Source organism: Nerophis ophidion, linkage group LG01 (assembly GCF_033978795.1).
Source record: "Nerophis ophidion isolate RoL-2023_Sa linkage group LG01, RoL_Noph_v1.0, whole genome shotgun sequence".
NCBI classification, from domain to species: domain Eukaryota; kingdom Metazoa; phylum Chordata; class Actinopteri; order Syngnathiformes; family Syngnathidae; genus Nerophis; species Nerophis ophidion.
Genome location: NC_084611.1, coordinates 6,990,566 through 7,012,267, shown reverse-complemented (window position 1 = coordinate 7,012,267; position 21,702 = coordinate 6,990,566). Strand labels below are relative to the sequence as shown.

The 21,702-nt window shown below is 40.8% G+C and overlaps 2 protein-coding genes across 2 annotated transcripts; both read left to right on the top strand.

The window, feature by feature from the left end:
- The first annotated feature begins 295 nt into the window (after positions 1-295).
- LOC133556813 (zinc finger protein 577-like) lies at positions 296-10,522 on the top strand. Its single transcript, XM_061907144.1, has 2 exons — positions 296-604; positions 8,453-10,522. The coding sequence occupies exons 1-2, from the start codon at positions 496-498 to the stop codon at positions 9,346-9,348; spliced, it is 1,005 nt and encodes a 334-aa protein (XP_061763128.1). The 5' UTR covers positions 296-495; the 3' UTR covers positions 9,349-10,522.
- Positions 10,523-13,899: 3,377 nt separating this feature from the next.
- LOC133553711 (zinc finger protein OZF-like) lies at positions 13,900-17,719 on the top strand. The gene is made up of 2 exons (XM_061902183.1): positions 13,900-14,205; positions 16,103-17,719. The coding sequence occupies exons 1-2, from the start codon at positions 14,115-14,117 to the stop codon at positions 17,326-17,328; spliced, it is 1,317 nt and encodes a 438-aa protein (XP_061758167.1). The 5' UTR covers positions 13,900-14,114; the 3' UTR covers positions 17,329-17,719.
- Positions 17,720-21,702: the final 3,983 nt, after the last annotated feature.

The following is a 21,702-nucleotide window of genomic DNA, read 5'->3' as shown; positions in this document are numbered from 1 at the left end:
ATTATTTACATTATTTACAATCCGGGGGGTGGGATGAGGAGCTTTGGTTGATATCAGTACTTCAGTCATCAACAATTGCATCAACAGAGAAATGTGGACATTGAAACAGTGTAGGTGTGACTTAGTAGGATATGTACAGCCAGCAGAGAACATCGAAAAAGTCTGTGCACGTACTTGTATGTATAAACATTTTTTTAATTTTCAAACAGTAGTTGTCGATTTTTTGATGTTAGATACAAGATTAAAATGCTTTTATTTTGAAAAATAACTGCTGTGGTGTAGGAAACGGAAGTTGTTGGCTTCCAGCGCATGCGCAAATGTACGCAAAGCGAAGCAATAAGAGGAAGACCGTAGGCTGTGGTTTTCCAGAGTCTTCGAATTCACGATCTTAATGTCACATATCAACACATTTCTCAATTTGCATTTTCCAAAGCCGCGGAACGTGCATTGAGTTTGGAGCGATATCTGAAGTGAAGATTGAAGACGTGATAGAAGATGGACGACTACTGCTATGCTAAGATGGCGACGTCATGTCAAAGAGAAAGTGAAAGAGAATCAGAAACTTCCAGCAAATCACCAACGGAGATAAAGACCAAAGATGAAGGTGAGTGAGTTGAAGTTTCCTCATTTGAAAATAATTTAAATCCCTTAAAAAAAGAGACCTTTGCCGACTTTTCAACAATGTAAAGAAAGAGCCGCCATGATTGTTAGCTTGAAGAAGGCAGTGGAGTTCACATCAGAGGAGATGGAAGTACGCAAAAGTCCAAATTTAGGAACTAAAATAAAAACAACAACTCTGTTAAGTAAGGAGAGCATTTTGTCAGATTTAACAAAGCCTCTGCACAGTTTGTGGTGTCGTCAAAGAACAGAAAAGAATGGAAGTCTTGAGCAACGACTCGTTAGCAGCGTGTTTTGCAGACTAGCCTACAGTTGTTTGGTCGCTCTCTGGATTGTTTAAGTCACAACGGAAGAGTTCCTCTTGCCACTGTTGTAAGCACAATACCAATGGCGCGCATTTTGCAATTTTAATGTCAAATCAAATCAATTGTTTATTGGATTCATCACTATCAATCAATCAATCAATGTTTACTTATATAGCCCTAAATCACTAGTGTCTCAAAGGGCTGCACAAACCACCACGACATCCTCGGTAGGCCCACATAAGGGCAAGGAAAAACTCACACCCAGTGGGACGTCGGTGACAATGATGACTATGAGAACCTTGGAGAGGAGGAAAGCAATGGATGTCGAGCGGGTCTAACATGATACTGTGAAAGTTCAATCCATAATGGATCCAACACAGTCGCGAGAGTCCAGTCCAAAGCGGATCCAACACAGTCGCGAGAGTCCAGTCCAAAGCGGATCCAACGCAGCAGCGTATACAGTGTACGTCCACGACTAAACTACTGACTAAACTACTACCAAGTGTGGATTCAGGCCGGGTGGCCTATTTTAAGTTCCAGGTAACCCTACATTATTATATTTTATAAATAGTAACCCTACATTATTATATTTTATAAATAGTAAACCAGGGCTTCACGGTGGCAGAGGGGTTAGTGCGTCTGCCTCACAATACGAAGGTCCTGCAGTCCTGGGTTCAAATCCAGGCTCGGGATCTTTCTGTGTGGAGTTTGCATGTTCTCCCCGTGAATGCGTGGGTTCCCTCCGGGTACTCCGGCTTCCTCCCACTTCCAAAGACATGCACCTGGGGATAGGCCCCTCCCACCTCCAAAGACATGCACCTGGGGATAGGCCCCTCCCACCTCCAAAGACATGCACCTGGGGATAGGCCCCTCCCACCTCCAAAGACATGCACCTGGGGATAGGTTGATTGGCAACACTAAATGGTCCCTAGTGTGTGAATGTTGTCTGTCTATCTGTGTTGGCCCTGCGATGAGGTGGCGACTTGTCCAGGGTGTACCCCGCCTTTTGCCCGATTGTAGCTGAGATAGGCGCCAGCGCCCCCTGCGACCCCAACAGGGAATAAGCGGTAGAAAATGGATGGATGGAAATAGTAAACCAAGTTGTGGTAGTAGTTTAGTCAGTAGTCTGTCACGTGCGGGTCGCATTTTAATGCGGGATCGTTCCTCCAACGCAAACATAGACACTCCGGACAACAACTAAAAGGTAAGAATGATTTAATAACAAAACACTGGTACAAAAACAGACGAAAAGAAACGTGTGGCGAAAGCACAGAAGCTAATGCTAACACTAGCACAGGATCAGGTAACAAGAAATCTAGTAATTACCAAGGAAACAGTTGCATACCGCAAACAAGGGACCAAGACCGACTGACGGGACAAGGCAGGCTTAAATAAGGAAGTAATTAACAAAAACAGGTGTGCGTCTGGAACCCTCAGCAGGTGAAATTAATATGTTACCATGGTGACCAAACTGACTCACAAAAGGTACACAAACAACAAAGGGAGTCCAAACTAACAGAAAATAACTAAACTAAACATGATCCAGACTACGGATCATGACAGTCTAGTCGTAGATGTACACTGTAAAGTGATAACTCCAATCAACATTTGATTTGATTTGACATTAAATTTGCGCACCATTGGTATTGTGCTTACAATACCACTAATAAAATATTTAGCTCGCATTTTACTAAGCTGAATTATTCATCGGGTCCAAGGATGGATTTTTGAATCATCATCATCCTGCTAGTGAAAGATTAAAAGGATGTTGTTGAGCCAGGATCTGATTTTGAGCATTTTTTAATCGTATTCTTGTAGAAATCAAAGACACTCACACACTGTCCACTTAAGTGAAGTGAATTATATTTATATAGCGCTTTTCTCTAGTGACTCAAAGCGCTTTACATAGTGAAAACCCAATATCTAAGTTACATTTAAAGCAGTGTGGGTGGCACTGGGAGCAGGTGGGTAAAGTGTCTTGCCCAAGGACACAACGTCAGTGACTAGGATGGCAGAAGCGGGAATCGAACCTGCAACCCTCAAGTTGCTGGCACGGCCACTCTACCAACCGAGCTATACCTTAAGTGGTGTAAACTTTACTGAACCAACTGCGCATGCGCCAAACATCCATACACAACTACGGATGCTCATCCTCTACATCTCCCCTTCTCCAATATACAACAAAGTAGGGCTGGGCGATACGGCCTTTTCTTAATATCCCGATATTTTTTAAGCTATATCACGATACACCATTTATATCTCCATATTTGGCCCTAGCCTTGAATGAACACTTGATGCATATAATGACAGCAGTATGATGATTCTATGTGTCTACATTCAAACATTCTTCTTCATACTGCATTAATATATGCTACTTTTAAACTTTCATGCAGAGAGGGAAACCACAACTAAAAGTGTATTTATGAAACAGTTATTGGCCCATTGGCACAAACATTCATGTCATTTCCAAAACAAAAGTGCAAGATTGTCAGAGACATTTTAAAATGAGCTGTGAGTGCACTTTTGTGCATGATGTCACTAAGATGACATACCGAAACAAAGCTAAATTAAAGTGCACATTCTGTGCAGAACGCCTACAATAGTTAAAAACAAAAAAAGTGCACCTTTGTGCATGATGTCACACAAGATATTTCAATAAGTGTCACATAAAAATGAGCTGCACATTAAATAATGTATGTCCTACGGTGTTGATCTGGAAATGGTTGCTTCGGCATTTTGTGGGTGTGGCACCGAGCAGAGATGTTGACATGCGGAGTTTCAAGCCCTCTTCATTCTCTTGCGGGTGACTTTTCAAATGAGCAGTGGTGCTACTTTTGATAGCAGTGGTGCTACTTTTGATAGAAACGCTTCTGTCACATAAATGTTCAACATATTCCCGCATGAAGCCAGACGATGGACCCCGTGCTGATTTTCTTGGGAATTAATTCTTCCTCCATTAGTTACCAGGTTCCTCACCTTCTCACCCTCGTATTACCACCCGCACCACTCCGCTAGCATCACAGCTAATGTTACAATGTCGATACCTCTCTGCTCCGCGGGAGCGTATGACGTTGCTCACGTGACAGTATGTGACGTGTGTAAGAAGGTGCGCTTGTTTTAAGTCTCTGTGAGAAGGAGAGACAAGAAAGAGGGAGAAACGCATGCCGTGTAATGCCCGCAGCCAAAAGCAACTGCGTGAGAACGTATACTCCAATATCACCATTTACAAACCCCGTTTCCATATGAGTTGGGAAATTGTGTTAGATGTAAATATAAACAAAATACAATGATTTGCAAATCATTATCAACCCATATTCAATTGAATGCACTACAAAGACAACATATTTGATGTTCAATCTCATAAACTTTGTATTTTTTTTTGCAAATAATAATTAACTTAGAATTTCATGGCTGCAACACGTGCCAAAGTTGTTGGGAAAGGGCATGTTCACCACTGTGTTGCATCACCTTTTCTTTTAACAACACTCAATAGTTGTTTGGGAACTGAGGAAACTAATTGTTGAAGCTTTGAAAGTAGAATTCTTTCCCATTCTTGTTTTATGTAGAGTTTCAGTCGTTCAACAGTCCGGGGTCTCCACTGTCCTATTTTACGCTTCATAATGCGTCACACATTTTCCATGGGAGACAGGTCTGGACTGCAGGCGGGCCAGGAAAGTACACGCACTCTTTTTTTACGAAGCCACGCTGTTGTAACACTTGTCTTGCTGAAATAAGCAGGGGCGTCCATGAAAAAGACGGCACTTAGATGGCAGCATATGTTGTTCCAAAACCTGGATGTACCTTTCAGCATTAATGGTGCCTTCAAAGATGTGTAAGTTACCCATGCCTTGGGCACTAATGCACCCCCATACCATCACTTAGTCTGGCTTTTGAACTTTGCGTCGATAACAGTCTGGATGGTTTGCTTCCCCTTTGGTCCGGATGACACCATGTCGAATATTTCCAAAAACAATTTGAAATGTGGACTTGTCAGACCACAGAACACTTTTCCACTTTGCATCATTCTACCTTAGATGACCTCCGGCCCAGAGATGCCGGCGGCGTTTCTGGATGTTGTTGATAAATGGCTGTCACTTTGCATAGTAGAGCTTTAACTTGCACTTACAGATGTAGCAACGAACTGTATTTAGTGACAGTGGTTTGCTGAAGTGTTCCTGAGCCCATGTGGTGATATCCTTTAGAGATTGATGTGGGTTTTTGATACAGTGCCGTCTGAGGGATCGAAGGTCACGGTCATTCAATGTTGGTTTCCGGCCATGCCGCTTACGTGGAGTGATTTCTCCAGATTGTCTGAACCTTTTGATGATATTAAGGACCGTGGATGTTGAAATCCCTAAATTTCTTGCAATGGCACTTTGAGAAAGGTTGTTCTTAAACTGTTTGACTATTCGCTCACGCAGTTGTGGACAAAGGGGTGTACCTCGCCCCATCCTTTCTTGTGAAAGACTGAGCATTTTTTGGGAAGCTGTTTTTTTTACCCAATCATGGCACCCACCTGTTCCCAATTAGCCTGCACACCTGTGGGATGTTCCAAATAAGTGTTTGATGAGCATTCCTCAACTTTATCATTATTTATTGCCACCTTTCCCAACTTCTTTGTCACGTGTTGCTGGCATCAAATTCTAAAGTTAATTATTATTTGCAAAACAAAAAAATGTTTATCAGTTTGAACATCAAATATGTTGTCTTTGTAGCATATTCAACTGAATATGGCTTGAAAATGATTTGCAAATCATTGTATTCTGTTTATATTTACATCTAACACAATTTCGCCCAGCCCTACAACAAGGAATGAACAATCATTGCAATGTATTAGTAAATAAGCATCACCATGTATAATGAATCAACCTAACACCATATAAAAGCTTTATGTATGAGAATTGCATAACAAATTCCTAACCATCCCCCCAAAAAAACAACAGTGTTGCAAACTTACAATCAAACAGTAAGTACATTTTAGGCTTCAACATTAAACCAGGTGTGTTTTGTTATGTCCTGTCCTTTCACGAGACACGGTCTTTAAAGGGGAACATTATCAGCAGACCTATGTAAGCGTCAATATATACCTTGATGGTGCAGAAAAAAGACCATCTTTTTTTTTAACCGATTTCCGAACTCTAAATGGGTGAATTTTGGCGAATTAAACGCCTTTCTGTTTATCGCGCTGGAGGCGATGACGTCAGAATGTGACATCGCCGAGGTAACACACCCGCCATTTTCATTTTCAACACATTACAAACACCGGGTCACAGCTCTGTTATTTTCCGTTTTTTTGACTATTTTTTGGAACCTTGGAGACATCATGCCTGGTGGGTGTGTTGTCGGAGGGTGTAACAACACTAACAGGGAGGGATTCAAGTTGCACCACTGGCCCCAAGATGCCAAAGTGTCTGCCGCCAGACCCCCATTGAATGTGCCAGAGTGTCTCCACATTTGACCGGCGATGCTAAGACAGACATGGCACAGAGATGTATGGATAACCTGCAGATGCATTTGTAACTATATTACGTTTCCTTCCACCCACATTTAATGCGAAAAAAACACATATCAATCGACGGATTTAAGTTGCTCCAGTGTCACAAGATGCGAAAGTCCTGATCGTTTGGTCCGCACATTTTACCGGCGATGCTAACGCAGCTATTCGGCCATGCTATGGCTATGAGTAGCGTCAATAGCTATTCGCTCAATGGCTTCAGTTTCTTCTTCAATACTTTCATACTCCAACCATCTGTTTCAATACATGTGTAATCTGTTAAATCGCTTAAGTCGCTGAAATTGGAGTTTGAATCCGAGCTAATGTCACTATATCTTGCTGTGGTATTCCCATTGTTTGTTTACATTGGCAGCACTGTGTGACGTCACAGGGAAATGGCCAGTGTCTTCGCAGAGAGACGAAAATAAGGCACTTTAAAGCTTTATTTAGGGATATTCCGAGACCGGTAAAATTTTGAAAAAAACTTCAATAAATACAACAAGCCACTGGGAACTGATTTTTATTGTTTTTAACCCTTTTGAAATTGTGATAATGTTCCCCTTTAAGCTTTACTTGCCGTCTTGGAGCATCTCTTGCTCTACTACTAACTATGCCGTCACGTATTTACTCCTCCCGAAGTGCTCCAAAGTTAGTGTTCAGGCAGTTTACGTACTGCTGTTCTAAAGCTATCTGCTGACTCAGCGGGCTCCTGTTTCCGTACATTAAACCGCGCACGCTCAAATTTGACATTGTGTCTCCCGACGAAATAACCACCAAAACTTTTGGCATAGTTCTGTGGAGAAGCATCCAAAATGTCCTGCTCATCCTCTCCCATGAAGCAAATCAGCCTGTTGACCTGGAAAGCGTCCCTTTTCTTGTCCAGTCCTGACGCCACTCCATACCTCTCGGATCTTTTGCTCCATCTCGACCATTTCTTCCCGTCCCCGCAGTCAAACTTTTCTGGCGGGAAAAACCAAACAAAAAATATTGCTAAAATCATTTTAATTTATTCCTACTATGTTTTTTATTTTACGTGTTATTCATTTGTTACTAATGTATATCAGGTTGTTTTTTTTAGATTATATTTAAAATTGAGTTTTAGTGGTACTGTTCCAAAATCACTCAAAAATAATTGTGATTGTTATTTTTTGCCCGTTGACGCTTGTCCAGCACAAGGGATGGACAATTATGGTAACGGGCTTTCTGCCTCGCTGCTCCCAGTCTGTGGAACGCTCTCCCTGACCACCTGAGGGCACCTCAGACTGTGGATGCTTTTAAAAAAGGCTTAAAAACCCTTCTTTTAAAAAAAGCCTTTCTATAGATATATGCATACTAGTTGTAGCTCTTAGACTGTTGTAGTTTTTTATATTATATTTGATTTATTTTTATTATATTATTATTATTATTATTATTTATTTAATGTTTTAATTTTTTTATTTTTTTTAATACACTGTAGCACTTTGAGATTGTTTGCTCAATGTGAAGTGCTTTTTAGAAGTAAAATCTATTATTGGCAACTATGTATCACAGTACTTAAATCACAATACAATATTGTGACATGGAGTTTTACTGCGATTCTTACAAAGTCAAAGAAAAATGTAAAAAATGAACACCTTAATATAAAATATGTACACTAGAAGCCAGTAATAATTTATTGGCCAAGTTGTGTCGAAAACAAAGTAATTCCAATGATCATTACAGTTGTACAGACAGCACATTTCTTGCATTTAAGTTCTAAAAAAAACTCTACTTCTTAACTGTAGACTTCTTTGAGATAAATATGATTTTTTATTTTGTTTTGTGATGTATTTCAATATTGACTTTTCCCTCACTGTTAGTTTGTAATATCCTAATGTCCATGGAAGCAGATGTTTTCTACTTTCTGTGATTCTAGCTGAGCTTTTCTGAATCTATGAGAAGTCATGTAAACATTGATCCATCATTCTGGCAAGGCACTAAATGAATGGCCATGAAACACTACATGCACATACAGTACATAGAATAAAGTGTGTTTTTGTTTGTTTGTGTCTTGCAGACGTCCAGCAGCTGATGGGTAATCCAGAAGAAGTTTCCCCTCAGTCAGGGGGGAGCTCCACTTTGAAGCAGGAGACTCCACAACCACCCTGCATTAAAAAGGAAGAGGAGGAACTCTGCATCACTCAGGAGGGAGAGTGTCTTCTAGGACGAGAGGAAGCTGATTACACCAAGTTTCCACTGACTGTTGTCTCTGTGAAGACTGAAGATGATGAAGAGAAACCACAAGTAGACAACCTCTTAGCTCCACTATCAGATAGTGAGGCTGAAGACGAGGTTGAAGAACCTTTGAGCAGCGATACAGACTGTGAAGGTGATATGAGGACTCACACTGACAACAAACACTCTGAATGCTCTTCAAAGAAGAGAGGTAAAACATGTTTGAGCTGCTCAGTTTGTGCTAAAAGCTTTTCTGTTAAGAGGTATTTGACTCAACACATAAAAACACACACAGGTGAAAAACCATTTAATTGTTCAGTTTGTGGTAAACGCTTTCCTCAAAATTGCCGTTTGACTCAACACATGAGAACACACACTGGTGATAAACCATTTAACTGTTCAATTTGTGGTAAAAACTATTCTTTAAAGAGCCGTTTGACTCGACACATGAGAACACACACAGGTGAAAAAACTTGTAATTGTTCAGTTTGTGGCAAAATCTTTTATCGAAATACCTCTTTGACTGAACACATGAGAACACACACAGGTGAAAAACCATATAAGTGTGCAGTTTGTGGCAAAAGCTTTTCTGTTAAGAGCCATTTGACTCGACACATGAGTACACACGCTGGAAAAAAAACATTTAGTTGTTCAGTGTGCTGTAAAAGGTTCGCACATAATGCAGCCGCAGTAAAACACATTAGAACACACATGGAAAATAATCAATTAGCTGTTTAGTTTGTGGTATGTTGCTCATATGTGGCGACATCCACCCTACCCAGGACCTCCTCACTGCTTCTTTCACAAATATCTGAGGTATTCATACAAACTTGGATTATTTGGAGCATAATCTTATCCACTCATGTCCCCATGTCTTCTCTGTATCTGAAACCTTCCTGAACAGTAAGATAGATGATGCTTCAAGTGCTTGGTTACTCCTTCTTCAGTCCAGGGACCTGGGGCCTCATGTGTCAAGTTTGTGCACACTCAAAAACCTGCACTACACCCTTTTTCACGGCCAAGTTGAGATGTATAAAAACTGACGTTGACGCATAAGTGATGCTGGGTAACTGTTTGCATAACAAAGTGCCAACTTTTACTCCTCAGACTGATTGATGTGCAAATCCGGTCCATGAGATGAGTTATTAAACTGTAAAGTTCAGCTGCATTTTCAAATGAAATAAACTGCTGTTATGATCTTGTCCACTGGATGTCGCAATAGCAATTCTGTTAGGCAAGCAAATAGCATAGCAAGTATACCAAGCAAGAGGTACACAGAAAAGCGGGGCTGTGACTCCTCCCCCTCCAGCCAACGTAAAAGAGGAGTAAAATAATCAATCAGTAACCCCACTTCAAATGCAGCATGAGACACTGCACACTGATATAGTTCTGTGAAAATGATTGTCTTCTGTGCAAATGTAAAGAAAGTGAACAGTGTGTGATTTACTGCAATACTGTCACTCTTTCTACTTTTTATTTGTGCTTTGTTGAAATTGTTCACACATTGCACTGCTTTTATTTTTCTGTCAATACACATTATGTCTAGAAGACAGGAAGTAACTCAACACTCTTGAATAGTTTCTACCTCAGTGTGTATGGTTTGTTGAGTTAGCACAGGATTAATATGTGGAAATGACAAATGAGGTAGTTGATCCAAAGAATACATTTTAATTCAAGCTTTTTTTTTGTTTTTTGTTCAATCCTAGATGGGCTGTGACTTAAATTGTATTTGCTTTGTAGAAACAATGAGATTAAGTAGTTCATTGTGTTCTTCAAGGTGTTTTTGAAAATGCACCAATTTGTTCCTCTAAATTTTGAAGTGTTTTGTCGAGAGGATTATTTGTGATATGTACATTTTCAGATTGCGCTTGTTCTATTTTAGGTCAAAGTAAAATAAAGAAATTAATATGAAGTTGTCGTAGTCATATTTTTAAGTGATCATGCCATGATTTTACCCGTCCCGCCCGCGTGGAAATAGATTTTCCTCCATGCGGCCCCTGAGCTAAAATGAGTTTGACAGCCCTGCTGTAATCTGACTCATGTGAGCAGGTTACTGTATAAACACATTTTGTTATAAGTTATAAAAATGTGTTCAGTTCTCAGAGACACATCAATGTCAGGCTGACAATCGCTCTTCCGCTTTCTCCAAACACGAGAACAAAGCAGCTCCTACTGACTTGTGATTGGTCAGACCGTGCCGATCTTAATCACATGGCTAATTGCAATATAATAAATTGCAACACAATTGAATATCTTATATGCTCAGACAGTAATGTGTTTATATAAGTTTAGATTGTGTTATGATGTTTGTAATGGGGAAAGACGTTAATGTGTCTTGTTTTCATGTTTGCATTTAAGATAGTTGACATTTGTTAACTGGTGATTAGTGATGTTAAGTGCCTAAGATGGTAATTATTGATTAGCAGTGCGATGAGGGCTTTCTGCTGGTGAGTGATTAGCACTACAGTTAGAGCCACCTATCGCCAGGTAGAAATGAGCAGTTTCACCAACATTTTGATGTGAAACCATATTACTAACTGTCTGCTGTTTTACAGGATTCATGGAAGTTTATTGTCATAGCAGCACACGATACACATGAGATGGCACACAATTAAGTATTTTAGAACAATTGCAAAAAGACCAGGGCTCAGCAAATCTGCAAAGACTCCTCCCACCCCCACCAAGGACTGTTTTCACTGCTGTACTCTAGAAAGAGGTTCCACAGCCTCCGTAGCAGAACCTCCAGGTTCTGTTACAGCTTCTTCCCTCACGTCGGAAGACTCTTGAACGCATCATAATAATTCGCTCAATTTCCCCCAAAATGGATTAACTGGCTGGAGTATAAAAAGACGATATAACATACATCCATAAACCTGGATGCATATGCAAAAGTACAATGTTTATCCGTACAGTAATCTATGTGAGGATGCGTTGACATGAACACGGCAAGAGGTAAGATATAATAACATGTATTCTAAATAACAAAAAGGAGCTCTGAACAGAAACACTGGAGCTAATACAAAGGCAAACCAAAACGCTAGTATGAGAACTAGGAAACACAAAAATAGGAAATTAAACTGGCATGTGGGCACACAAAAAAAGAATAAATAAAACATTTAGCATGAGAGCTAATAACAATGTGCGTAGCGTGAGAGCTAGCGAGAATAGAAATGATTGCGTGAAAGCAAACGATCAAAAACCGGCCGTACAGTTGCATGAGAGCAAACTATGAACCCAGACCGAATGGACAGAAAAGGCTGGCTTAAATAGGAGGGTGATAATTAGTAGCAGGTGCGTGGGGAGAGACTAGCAGGTGGACTGATGAGTAACCATGGTGACAAAGCAAACAGGAAATAAGGAGTCAGATGGAGAAATATACAAAATGGAAAAATAAATAATGTGTAGATCCGAGCAGCGGCTCGCAACAATCTATTTATTTATATCTGCACCTTTTTGGTTCTTTTATCCAGCACTACCATGAGCTAATGCAACAAAATGTTGTTTTTATTAAATTTGAAAGACAATAAAAGAAAGTGCCCTGCGATGAGGTGGAGACTTGTCCAGGGTGCACCTCGCCTTCCGCCCAAATGCAGCTGAGATAGGCTCCAGCACCCCCAACGGGACTAGCGGTGGAACATGGATGGATGGATAGAATAAAAGGAAGTTTTAAGTCGGCGTGGCGCAGTGGGAGAGTGGCTGTGCGCAACCCGAGGGTCCCTGGTTCAATCCCCACCTAATACCAACCTCGTCACGTCCGTTGTGTCCTGAGCAAGACACTTCACCCTTGCTCCTGATGGGTGCTGGTTAGGGCCTTGCATGGCAGCTCCCTCCATCAGTGTGTGAATGTGTGTGTGAATGTGGAAGTAGTGTCAAAGCGCTTTGAGTACCTTGAAGGTAGAAAAGCGACATACAAGTACAACCCATTTACCATATTCGGATTGGTCCTGGGGGAGATCTACACTCTTAGTGATTGTCTTGTTTATTCAGAGTCATGACTTGACTTTCTGAAGGCTTTGAGCTAAAACAACTCAGTAGGTTGAAAACTTTCTGTTTCTTGTAGTATTCAAACAATCAATCAATCAATCAATGTTTATTTATATAGCCCCAAATCACAAATGTCTCAAAGGACTGTACAAATCATTACGACTACAACATCCTCGGAAGAACCCACAAAAGGGCAAGGAAAACTCACACCCAGTGGGCAGGGAGAATTCACACGCAGTGGGACGCCAGTGACAATGCTGACTATGAGAAACCTTGGAGAGGACATCAGATGTGGGCAACCCCCCCGCCCCCCCTCTAGGGGACCGAAAGCAATGGATGTCGAGCGGGTCCAACATGATACTGTGAAAGTTCAATCCATAGTGGCTCCAACACAGCCACGAGAGTTCAGTTCAAAGTGGATCCAAGACAGCAGCGAGAGTCCCGTCCACAGGAAACCATCCCAAGTGGAGGCGGATCAGCAGCGTAGAGATGTCCCCAACCGATACACAGGCGAGCGGTCCATCCTGGGTCCCGACGAGCGGTCCATCCTTGGTCTCAACTCTGGACAGCCAGTACTTCATCCATGGTCATGGGACCGGACCCCCTCCACAAGGGAGGGGGGGACATAGGAGAAAAAAGAAAAGAAGCGGCAGATCAACTGGTCTAAAAAGGGAGTCTATTTAAAGGCTAGAGTATACAGATGAGTTTTAAGGTGAGACTTAAATGCTTCTACTGAGGTGGCATCTGGAACTGTTACCGGGAGGGCATTCCAGAGTACTGGAGCCCGAACGGAAAACGCTCTATAGCCCGCAGACTTTTTTTGGGCTTTGGGAATCACTAATAAGCCGGAGTCTTTTGAAGGCAGATTTCTTGCCGGGACATATGGTACAATACAATCGGCAAGATAGGATGGAGCTAGACCGTGTAGTATTTTATACGTAAGTAGTAAAACCTTAAAGTCACATCTTAAGTGCACAGGAAGCCAGTGCAGGTGAGCCAGTACAGGCATTTAAAATGTATGATGTTTTTCTTCAATGTATGCCCTTTTTCTGGTTTGAACAACAGCCATCAAAAAAGTCTATGCACGTGCTTCTGTGTGTGTGTGTGTGTGTGTGTGTGTGTGTGTGTGTGTGTGTGTGTGTGTGTGTGTGTGTGTGTGTGTGTATATATATAATTTTAATTTCAAAGAGTAGGTGTAGATTGTTTAATGTTAGATACTTTTGCCAATCATTGGTTTAAAACAAGATTAAAATGCCTTTATTTTGAAGAACCACTGCTGTGGAATAGGAAACGGAAAGGACTGACTTCTAGCGCATGCGCAAATGTACTCGAAGCGAAGCTAAAAGACGAGGACTGCATGCTATGCTTGTTCAGAGATCCTTCGAATTCGGGATCTTAAAGTCATATGATTCACAGCAAATATAGCAACACACATATCTTTATTTGCATTTTACAAAGCTAGGAAACGTGCATTGAGTTTGGAGTGTTAGCTGAAGTGAAGATTGAAGACGTGATAGAAGATGGACGACTACTGCTATGCTAAGATGGTGACGTCATGTCAAAGAGAACATTCCAGCAAAACACTAACGGAGATAAAGACCAACGATGAAGGTGAGTGAGTTGATGTTTTGTCGTTTAAAAACTATTTCAAGCCCTTTAAAATGAGACCTTTGCCGACTATTCAACAATGTAAAGAAAGAGGCGCCATGATTGTTAGCTTGAAGAAGAAAGTGGAGTTCACATCAAAGGAGATGAAAGAATGCAAAAGTCAAATTTAGCAACTAAAATCCAAACAGCAACTCTGTTTTTTGTATTCATCATGTCGTGGTTTTGAGGTAGAGTATTTTGTCACATTTTACCAAAGTCTCTGTACAGTTTGTGGTGTCAAGTAACAGAAAAGAATGGACGTGTTGAAGTCTTGAGCAACGACTCGTTAGCAGCGTGTTTTGAAGACTAGTTTACAGTTGTTGGGTCGCTCTCTGGATTGTTTAATCAAAACAGACGAGTTCATCATTCATGAATTTTATTTCTTTGTCCGTTGTAGATAAAGGGAACTTCAAAAATGTCAATACTGGCTTTATTGGTAGTCTTACACTACATTAAACACTCACAGTCAAAGAACCATTTTACAAGGTTAAAATATACATTAAAAGGCATTTAACACATTGGACTTCTCTTGTTGCACCCAAAGAAAAATGTACAATTTTCCATATTACATATAGTTTGCTATAATCAAGGATTATATTAGAATAGAACATAACGTTTTACTGACGTATTCCATTATTCGTTATTTATAGTTGCCACTCCTGGTCTGTGCTTTAAGAAAGATACAATTATTAATAAATTACTAAAAACAAAACTATGGATAAATGTACACAGATAAGCCATGTAGCAGGTAAAACACATTTATTAAAGACAAAACACAAATTGTAGGAATTTGTTACAAAATGTAGTCATTTCACGTGACTGCTAATTGGTCAGTTTTAACTGTGCTAATATTTGGCATCAAGTTCTACATATCTACATGTGCACAGCAGGGGAGCTGGTTAACTTCTGAGAGTAGTATGTGTGTTTGTGACAATGTCAACCTGTTGTCTGAGTGACGTCAGTGAGTGAGCGGGCGAGTAAAGAGAGAGCAGCAGGACAGGTGTAACAACTACATTATACCTGTCACTATTTAAACTACTTGTGCAGATCTGAATGCTTATTATTTAAATGTTGACCTAAGTCTGAAGCAAAGGTGCTAATACTAATCACCACATTTGGGAAGGTGTGTTTTAAAGCAGCTGTTGTGAGAGTAGCGAATGTGTGTGTGTGTGTGTGCACCTTTAAGAGTGGCAGTGTGTGGAGTGAGTGACTTCAGTAAGTAAGGGGAGGTAGTGGTAGCATGTGCAGGAGTGTTAATAGCATGGTGGATGTCCGCTTGTGCCCTGTGGAAATAATAAATAAAGTGAGCAAGTTGTAACTAATCAACGGCTTCATCCTTCCGACCAAAGAGCGGAGTTTTATGGACCCAGTGTTACCCCCGACAAAACATGGGCCCTGGAGGGAAGGTCTCCCCTGCGCTCCTCGACCACGGTCTGGGAGCCCACAAACAGGAAAGGTGTAAAGCAACCCTTGCAGAGCGGCGGCTCCCTGTTTAAAGTGTCACCTTTATTGTTAGTTTAGAAGCCCAAATACCTCCATATTGCACTTCACACACCCTCTTTATTAACCAGTAGAATTGTCCTTTGTTGCCTTTCTTCCTCTCCACGATGTTATTGCTTGTATGCACTTTGTGTGTGCGTTTTGACACACTCAACATCATGCGCCTCGGCTCTGTAGTCACCGCCACACAGCAGTATTCAGATGAAAGTACGGTGCCGGAACTTCTCAAAAGTGCTAATAGTATCGATTTCAATTGATTACAACCGCAATACTTTATTAGTAGCAGTATACTGTACAACCCTACTACACACACATACAGTACATAGAAGAACGTGTGGTTTTTTTTGTGTTTGTCTTGCAGACGTCCAGCAGCTGATGGGTAATCCAGAAGACGTTTCCCCTCAGTCAGGGGGGAGCTCCACTTTGAAGCAGGAGACTCCACAACCACCCTGCATTAAAAAGGAAGAGGAGGAACTCTGCATCACTCAGGAGGGAGAGTGTCTTCTAGGACGAGAGGAAGCTGATTACACCAAGTTTCCACTGAGTATTCTCTCTGTGAAGACTGAAGATGATGAAGAGAAACCACAACCAGACAACGTCTTGACGCTACTATCAGATAGTGAGGCTGAAGACGAGGTTGAAGAACCTTTGAGCAGCGATACAGACTGTGAAGGTGATATGAGGACTCACACTGACAACAAACACTCTGAATGCTCTTCAAAGAAGAGAGGTAAAACATGTTTTAGCTGCTCAGTTTGTGCTGATTTTTTTACTAAAAAGAATCATTTGACGCAACACATGAGAACACACACAGTAGAAACATTATTTAAGTGTTCAGTTTGTGAAAAAAGATTTTCTCAAAATAGCCGTTTGACTCGTCACATGAGAACACACACAGGAGAAAAACCATTCAATTGTTCAATTTGTAGCGAAAGCTTTTCTCAAAATAGCCATTTGACTCGACACATGAGAACCCACACAGGTGAAAAACCATTTAATTGTTCAGTTTGTGGAGAAAATTTTTCTCAAAATAGCCATTTGACTCAACACATGAGAACACACACAGGTGAAAAACCGTTTTGTTGTTCATTTTGCGGAAAAAGCTTTTCTCAACATAGCTCTTTGACCCAACACATGAGAACACACACAGGCGAAAATACATTTAATTGTTCAGTTTGTGGCAAAAGCTTTATTATTAAGAGGTATATGACTGAACACATGAGAACACACACAGGTGAAAAACCATTCATTTGTTCAGTTTGTGGGAAAAGATTTTCTGTGAGGAGCACTTTGACCGAACACATGAGAACACACACAGGTGAAAAACCATTTTGTTGTTCAGTTTGTGGCAAATACTTTTATAAAAATACCTCTTTGACTGAACACATGAGAACACACACAGGTGAAAAACCATTTAATTGTTCAGTTTGTGGCAAAGGCTTTTCTGTTAAGAGGAATTTGACTCAACACATGAGAACACACACAGGTGAAAAACCATTTAATTGTTCAGTTTGTGGCAATAGTTTTCCTCAATTCAGCTCTTTGTGTCGACACATGAGAACACACACTGGAGAAAAAAACATTTAGTTGTTTATTGTGCTGTAAAAGGTTCCCACATAATGCAGACGCAGTAAAACACATGAGAACACACAAGGGAAAATAAGCAATTAGCTGTTTAGTTTGTGGTATGTTGCTCATATGTGGCGACATCCACCCTACCCAGGACCTCCTCACTGCTTCTTTCACAAATATCTGAGGTATTCATACAAACTTGGATTATTTAGAGCATAATCTTATCCACTCATGACCCCATGTCTTCTCTGTATCTGAAACCTTCCTGAACAGTAAGATAGATGATGCTTCAAGTACTTGGTTACTCCTTCTTCAGTCCAGGGACCTGATAATCATGTGTGATATATACTTTTCGGAATGTGCTTGTCCTATTTTAGTCAAATTAAAATAAAGAAAATTATCTGAAGTTGTTGTAGTCGTATTTTTAAAGGGGAACATTATCAGCAGACCTATGTAAGCGTCAATATATACCTTGATGGTGCAGAAAAAAGACCATATGTTTTTTTAACCGATTTCCGAACCCTAGAAGGGTGAATTTGGCGATTGAAACGTCTTTCAATTGTTCGCTGTCGGAGCGATGACCTTTCACCCGTGACGTCACAACAGGAAGCAATCCGCCATTTTCTCAAACACATTACACACACCAAGTCAAATCAGCTCTGTTACTTTCCGTTTTTTCGACTGTTTTCCGTACCTTGGAGACATCATGCCTCGTCGGTGTGTTGTCGGAGGGTGTAACAACACCAACAGGGACATATTCAAGTTGACTTACGTGGAGTGTGCTAATCAGACATATCAATGGTCACGGCATGCTAATCGATGCTAACATGTTATTTAGGCTAGTTACATCATTATGCCTCATTTGTAGCTATATTTGCATCCAGCCTTTCCCTCCACCCACATTTAATGCCAAACAAACATATACCAATCGACGGATTTAAGTTGCACCAGTGGTCAAAAGATGCAAAAGTCCCTCGTTTGTTCTTCACACTTTACCGATGATAGCGATGCTACGACAGAGAAGGCACAGAGATGTGTGGATATCCTGCGACACTCAAAGCAGATGCATTTAACGATAAAGTCAACGAAATCACAAAGGTGAGTTTTGTTGATGTTATTGACTTATGTGCTAATCAGACATATTTGGTCACGGCATGACTGCAAGCTAATCGATGCTAACATGCTATTTAGGCTAGCTGTATGTACATATTGCATCATTATGCCTCATTTGTAGCTATATTTGCATCCAGCCTTTCCCTCCACCCACATTTAATGCCAAACAAACACATACCAATCGACGGATTCAAGTTGCACCAGTGGTCAAAAGATGCAAAAGTCCCTCGTTTGTTCTTCACACTTTACCGATGATAGCGATGCTACGACAGAGAAGGCACAGAGATGTGTGGATGTCCTGCGACACTCAAAGCAGATGCATTTAACGATAAAGTCAACGAAATCACAAAGGTGAGTTTTGTTGATGTTATTGACTTATGTGCTAATCAGACATATTTGGTCACGGCATGACTGCAAGCTAATCGATGCTAACATGCTATTTAGGCTAGCTGTATGTACATATTGCATCATTATGCCTCATTTGTAGCTATATTTGCATCCAGCCTTTCCCTCCACTCACATGTAATGCCAAACCAACACACACCAATCGACGGATTCAAGTTGCACCAGTGGTCAAAAGAGGCAATCGTTGGTTAGAAGGCGATCGCCGAATTCGTCCTCGTTGCCGCTGTCTGTCGTGATATGGCTCAATAGCTTCAGTTTCTTTTTCAATTGCGTTTTCCGCTATCTGCCTCCACTCTCCAACCATCCGTTTCAATACATGCGTAATTTGTTGGATCGCTTAAGCCGCTGAAATCCGAGTCAGAATCCGAGCTAATGTCGCTGTATCTTTCTGCTCTATCTGCCATGTTTGTTTGTATTGGCATCACAGGAAAATGGATGGGTGGATATAACGATGGTGAAAATCAGGCACTTTAAAGCCGTTTTTAGGGATATTGCGTGATGGGTAAAATTAAAAAAGAAACTTCGAAAAATAAAAAAAGCCTTTGGGAACTGATTTTTATTGGTTTGAACCCTTCAGAAATTGTGATAATGTTTCCCTTCTAAGTGATCATGGCATGATTTGACCCGTCCCGCCCACGTGGAAATAGATTTTCCTCCATGCGGCCCCTGAGCTAAAATGAGTTTGACAGCCCTGCTGTAATCTGACTCATGTGAGCAGGTTACTGTATAAACACATTTTGTTATAAGTTATAAAAATGTGTTCAGTTGTCAGAGACACATCAATGTCAGTGTAGCTGCTGACAGAAGCAACATGTATATTTGATATATGATGTCATACTTGGTGAGAATAAATACATATAATGCATAAAGATAAGTTCAGTTATAAGTTTGGGGCGGTATAGCTCGGTTGGTAGAGTGGCCGTGCCAGCAACTTGAGGGTTGCAGGTTCGAATCCTGCTTCTGCCATCCTAGTCACTGCCGTTGTGTCCTTGAGCAAGACACTTTACCCACCTGCTCCCAGTGCCACCCACACTGCTTTAAATGTAACTTAGATATTGGGTTTCACTATGTAAAGCGCTTTGAGTCACTAGAGAAAATCGCTATATAAATATAATTCACTTCACAATAAGTTCATATAAAAAAAGGTATTTCCTTGGGCTAATTCATGCAGGTTTATCAATCAATCAATTAATCAATCAATGTTTACTTATATAGCCCTAAATCACTAGTGTCTCAAAGGGCTGCACAAACCACTACGACATCCTCGGTAGGCCCACATAAGGGCAAGGAAAACTCACACCCAGTGGGACGTCGGTGACAATGATGACTATGAGAACCTTGGAGAGGAGGAAAGCAATGGATGTGGAGCGGGTCTAACATGATACTGTGAAAGTTCAATCCATAATGGATCCAACACAGTCGCGAGAGTCCAGTCCAAAGCGGATCCAACACAGCAGCGAGAGTCCCGTTCACAGCGGAGCCAGCAGGAAACCATCCCAAGCGTAGGCGGATCAGCAGCGCAGAGATGTCCCCAGCCGATACACAGGCGAGCAGTACATGGCCACCGGATCGGACCGGACCCCCTCCACAAGGGAGAGTGGGACATAAGAGAAAAAGAAAAGAAACGGCAGATCAACTGGTCGAAAAAGGGAGTCTATTTAAAGGCCAGAGTATACAAATGAGTTTTAAGGTGAGACTTAAATGCTTCTACTGAGGTGGCATCTCGAACTGTTACCGGGAGGGCATTCCAGAGTACTGGAGCCCGAAATGAAAAAGCTCTATAGCCCGCAGACTTTTTTTGGGCTTTGGGAATCACTAATAAGCCGGAGTCCTTTGAACGCAGATTTCTTGCCGGGACATATGTCAGTAATGCAGCCACAAACTTTCTTATCTTAGGCACACATCAAGTTTAAAATAGAATCAAAGAATCAGGACGCACTTTGTCCTGTATGTTTATTAAGTAAGTGGCCAACAGAGACCATTATTTAGTTTTCATGTTGGTGTCAAAGAAAAAGGTCAATGGTGACGTCACAGGCCAGTTTTGACCCAGCAGTTTGGCTCCAGTCGCCAACACGCACCGAGCAGGCATCTTGTCAGTGCAGCAGATAACTAAAGTCAGTGTACAAAAGTGAAAGTAGAAGTCTTCTGCTGTCTATGGTTGCAATAAGAGCAATATTTATGTTTGTTTCCTCACCGAGTGCAGTTGGTCCGAGGTCGAGTACAAGTCATCCTTCAATGAGGATATTACTGATAAAAGTCAAGATTATAATGTTGAACATGTATACTGGGGTAGTGTGACTTTCACACTTTCACAAGACTTACTTTGTCAAACAACTTGTACAATCTACAAACAGTAGATGACTTAGAACACACTAACATTTGATGTATTAACTCTGGACTATTGAAACTACAGCAGCTAGTGAAGCTACAGACATTGTGTGTCATGTTTAAGGCTAGAAGTAAAACATTACCAGCAAATTTACAAAACAAATGTTTGTCATCACTTCTGAGAATACAGAGCATCGAAGAAAAGGTCATTTCAAACAACAATATTCAAGGACAACTTTAAAACAAATGTGTACATCAGTGGTGGGGGTAAAATTGTGGAATTCTCTTTACAACGAGATAAAAAACTGTAAAAATATATAAAGATAGAACCATAAGATCATATGGACAGCCATAAGTGTTTACATTTTGTTTTTTATTTCTTATTTTACTTATTTTTTGTCTGGTTTTGTATTTGCTCCGTATCATTCCGTGAGGTGTATATTATATTATTACTATTATTTTCTTGGTTTGGTTTATAGTGAAGTGAATTATATTTATATAGCGCTTTTCTCAAGTGACTCAAAGCGCTTTACATAGTGAAAC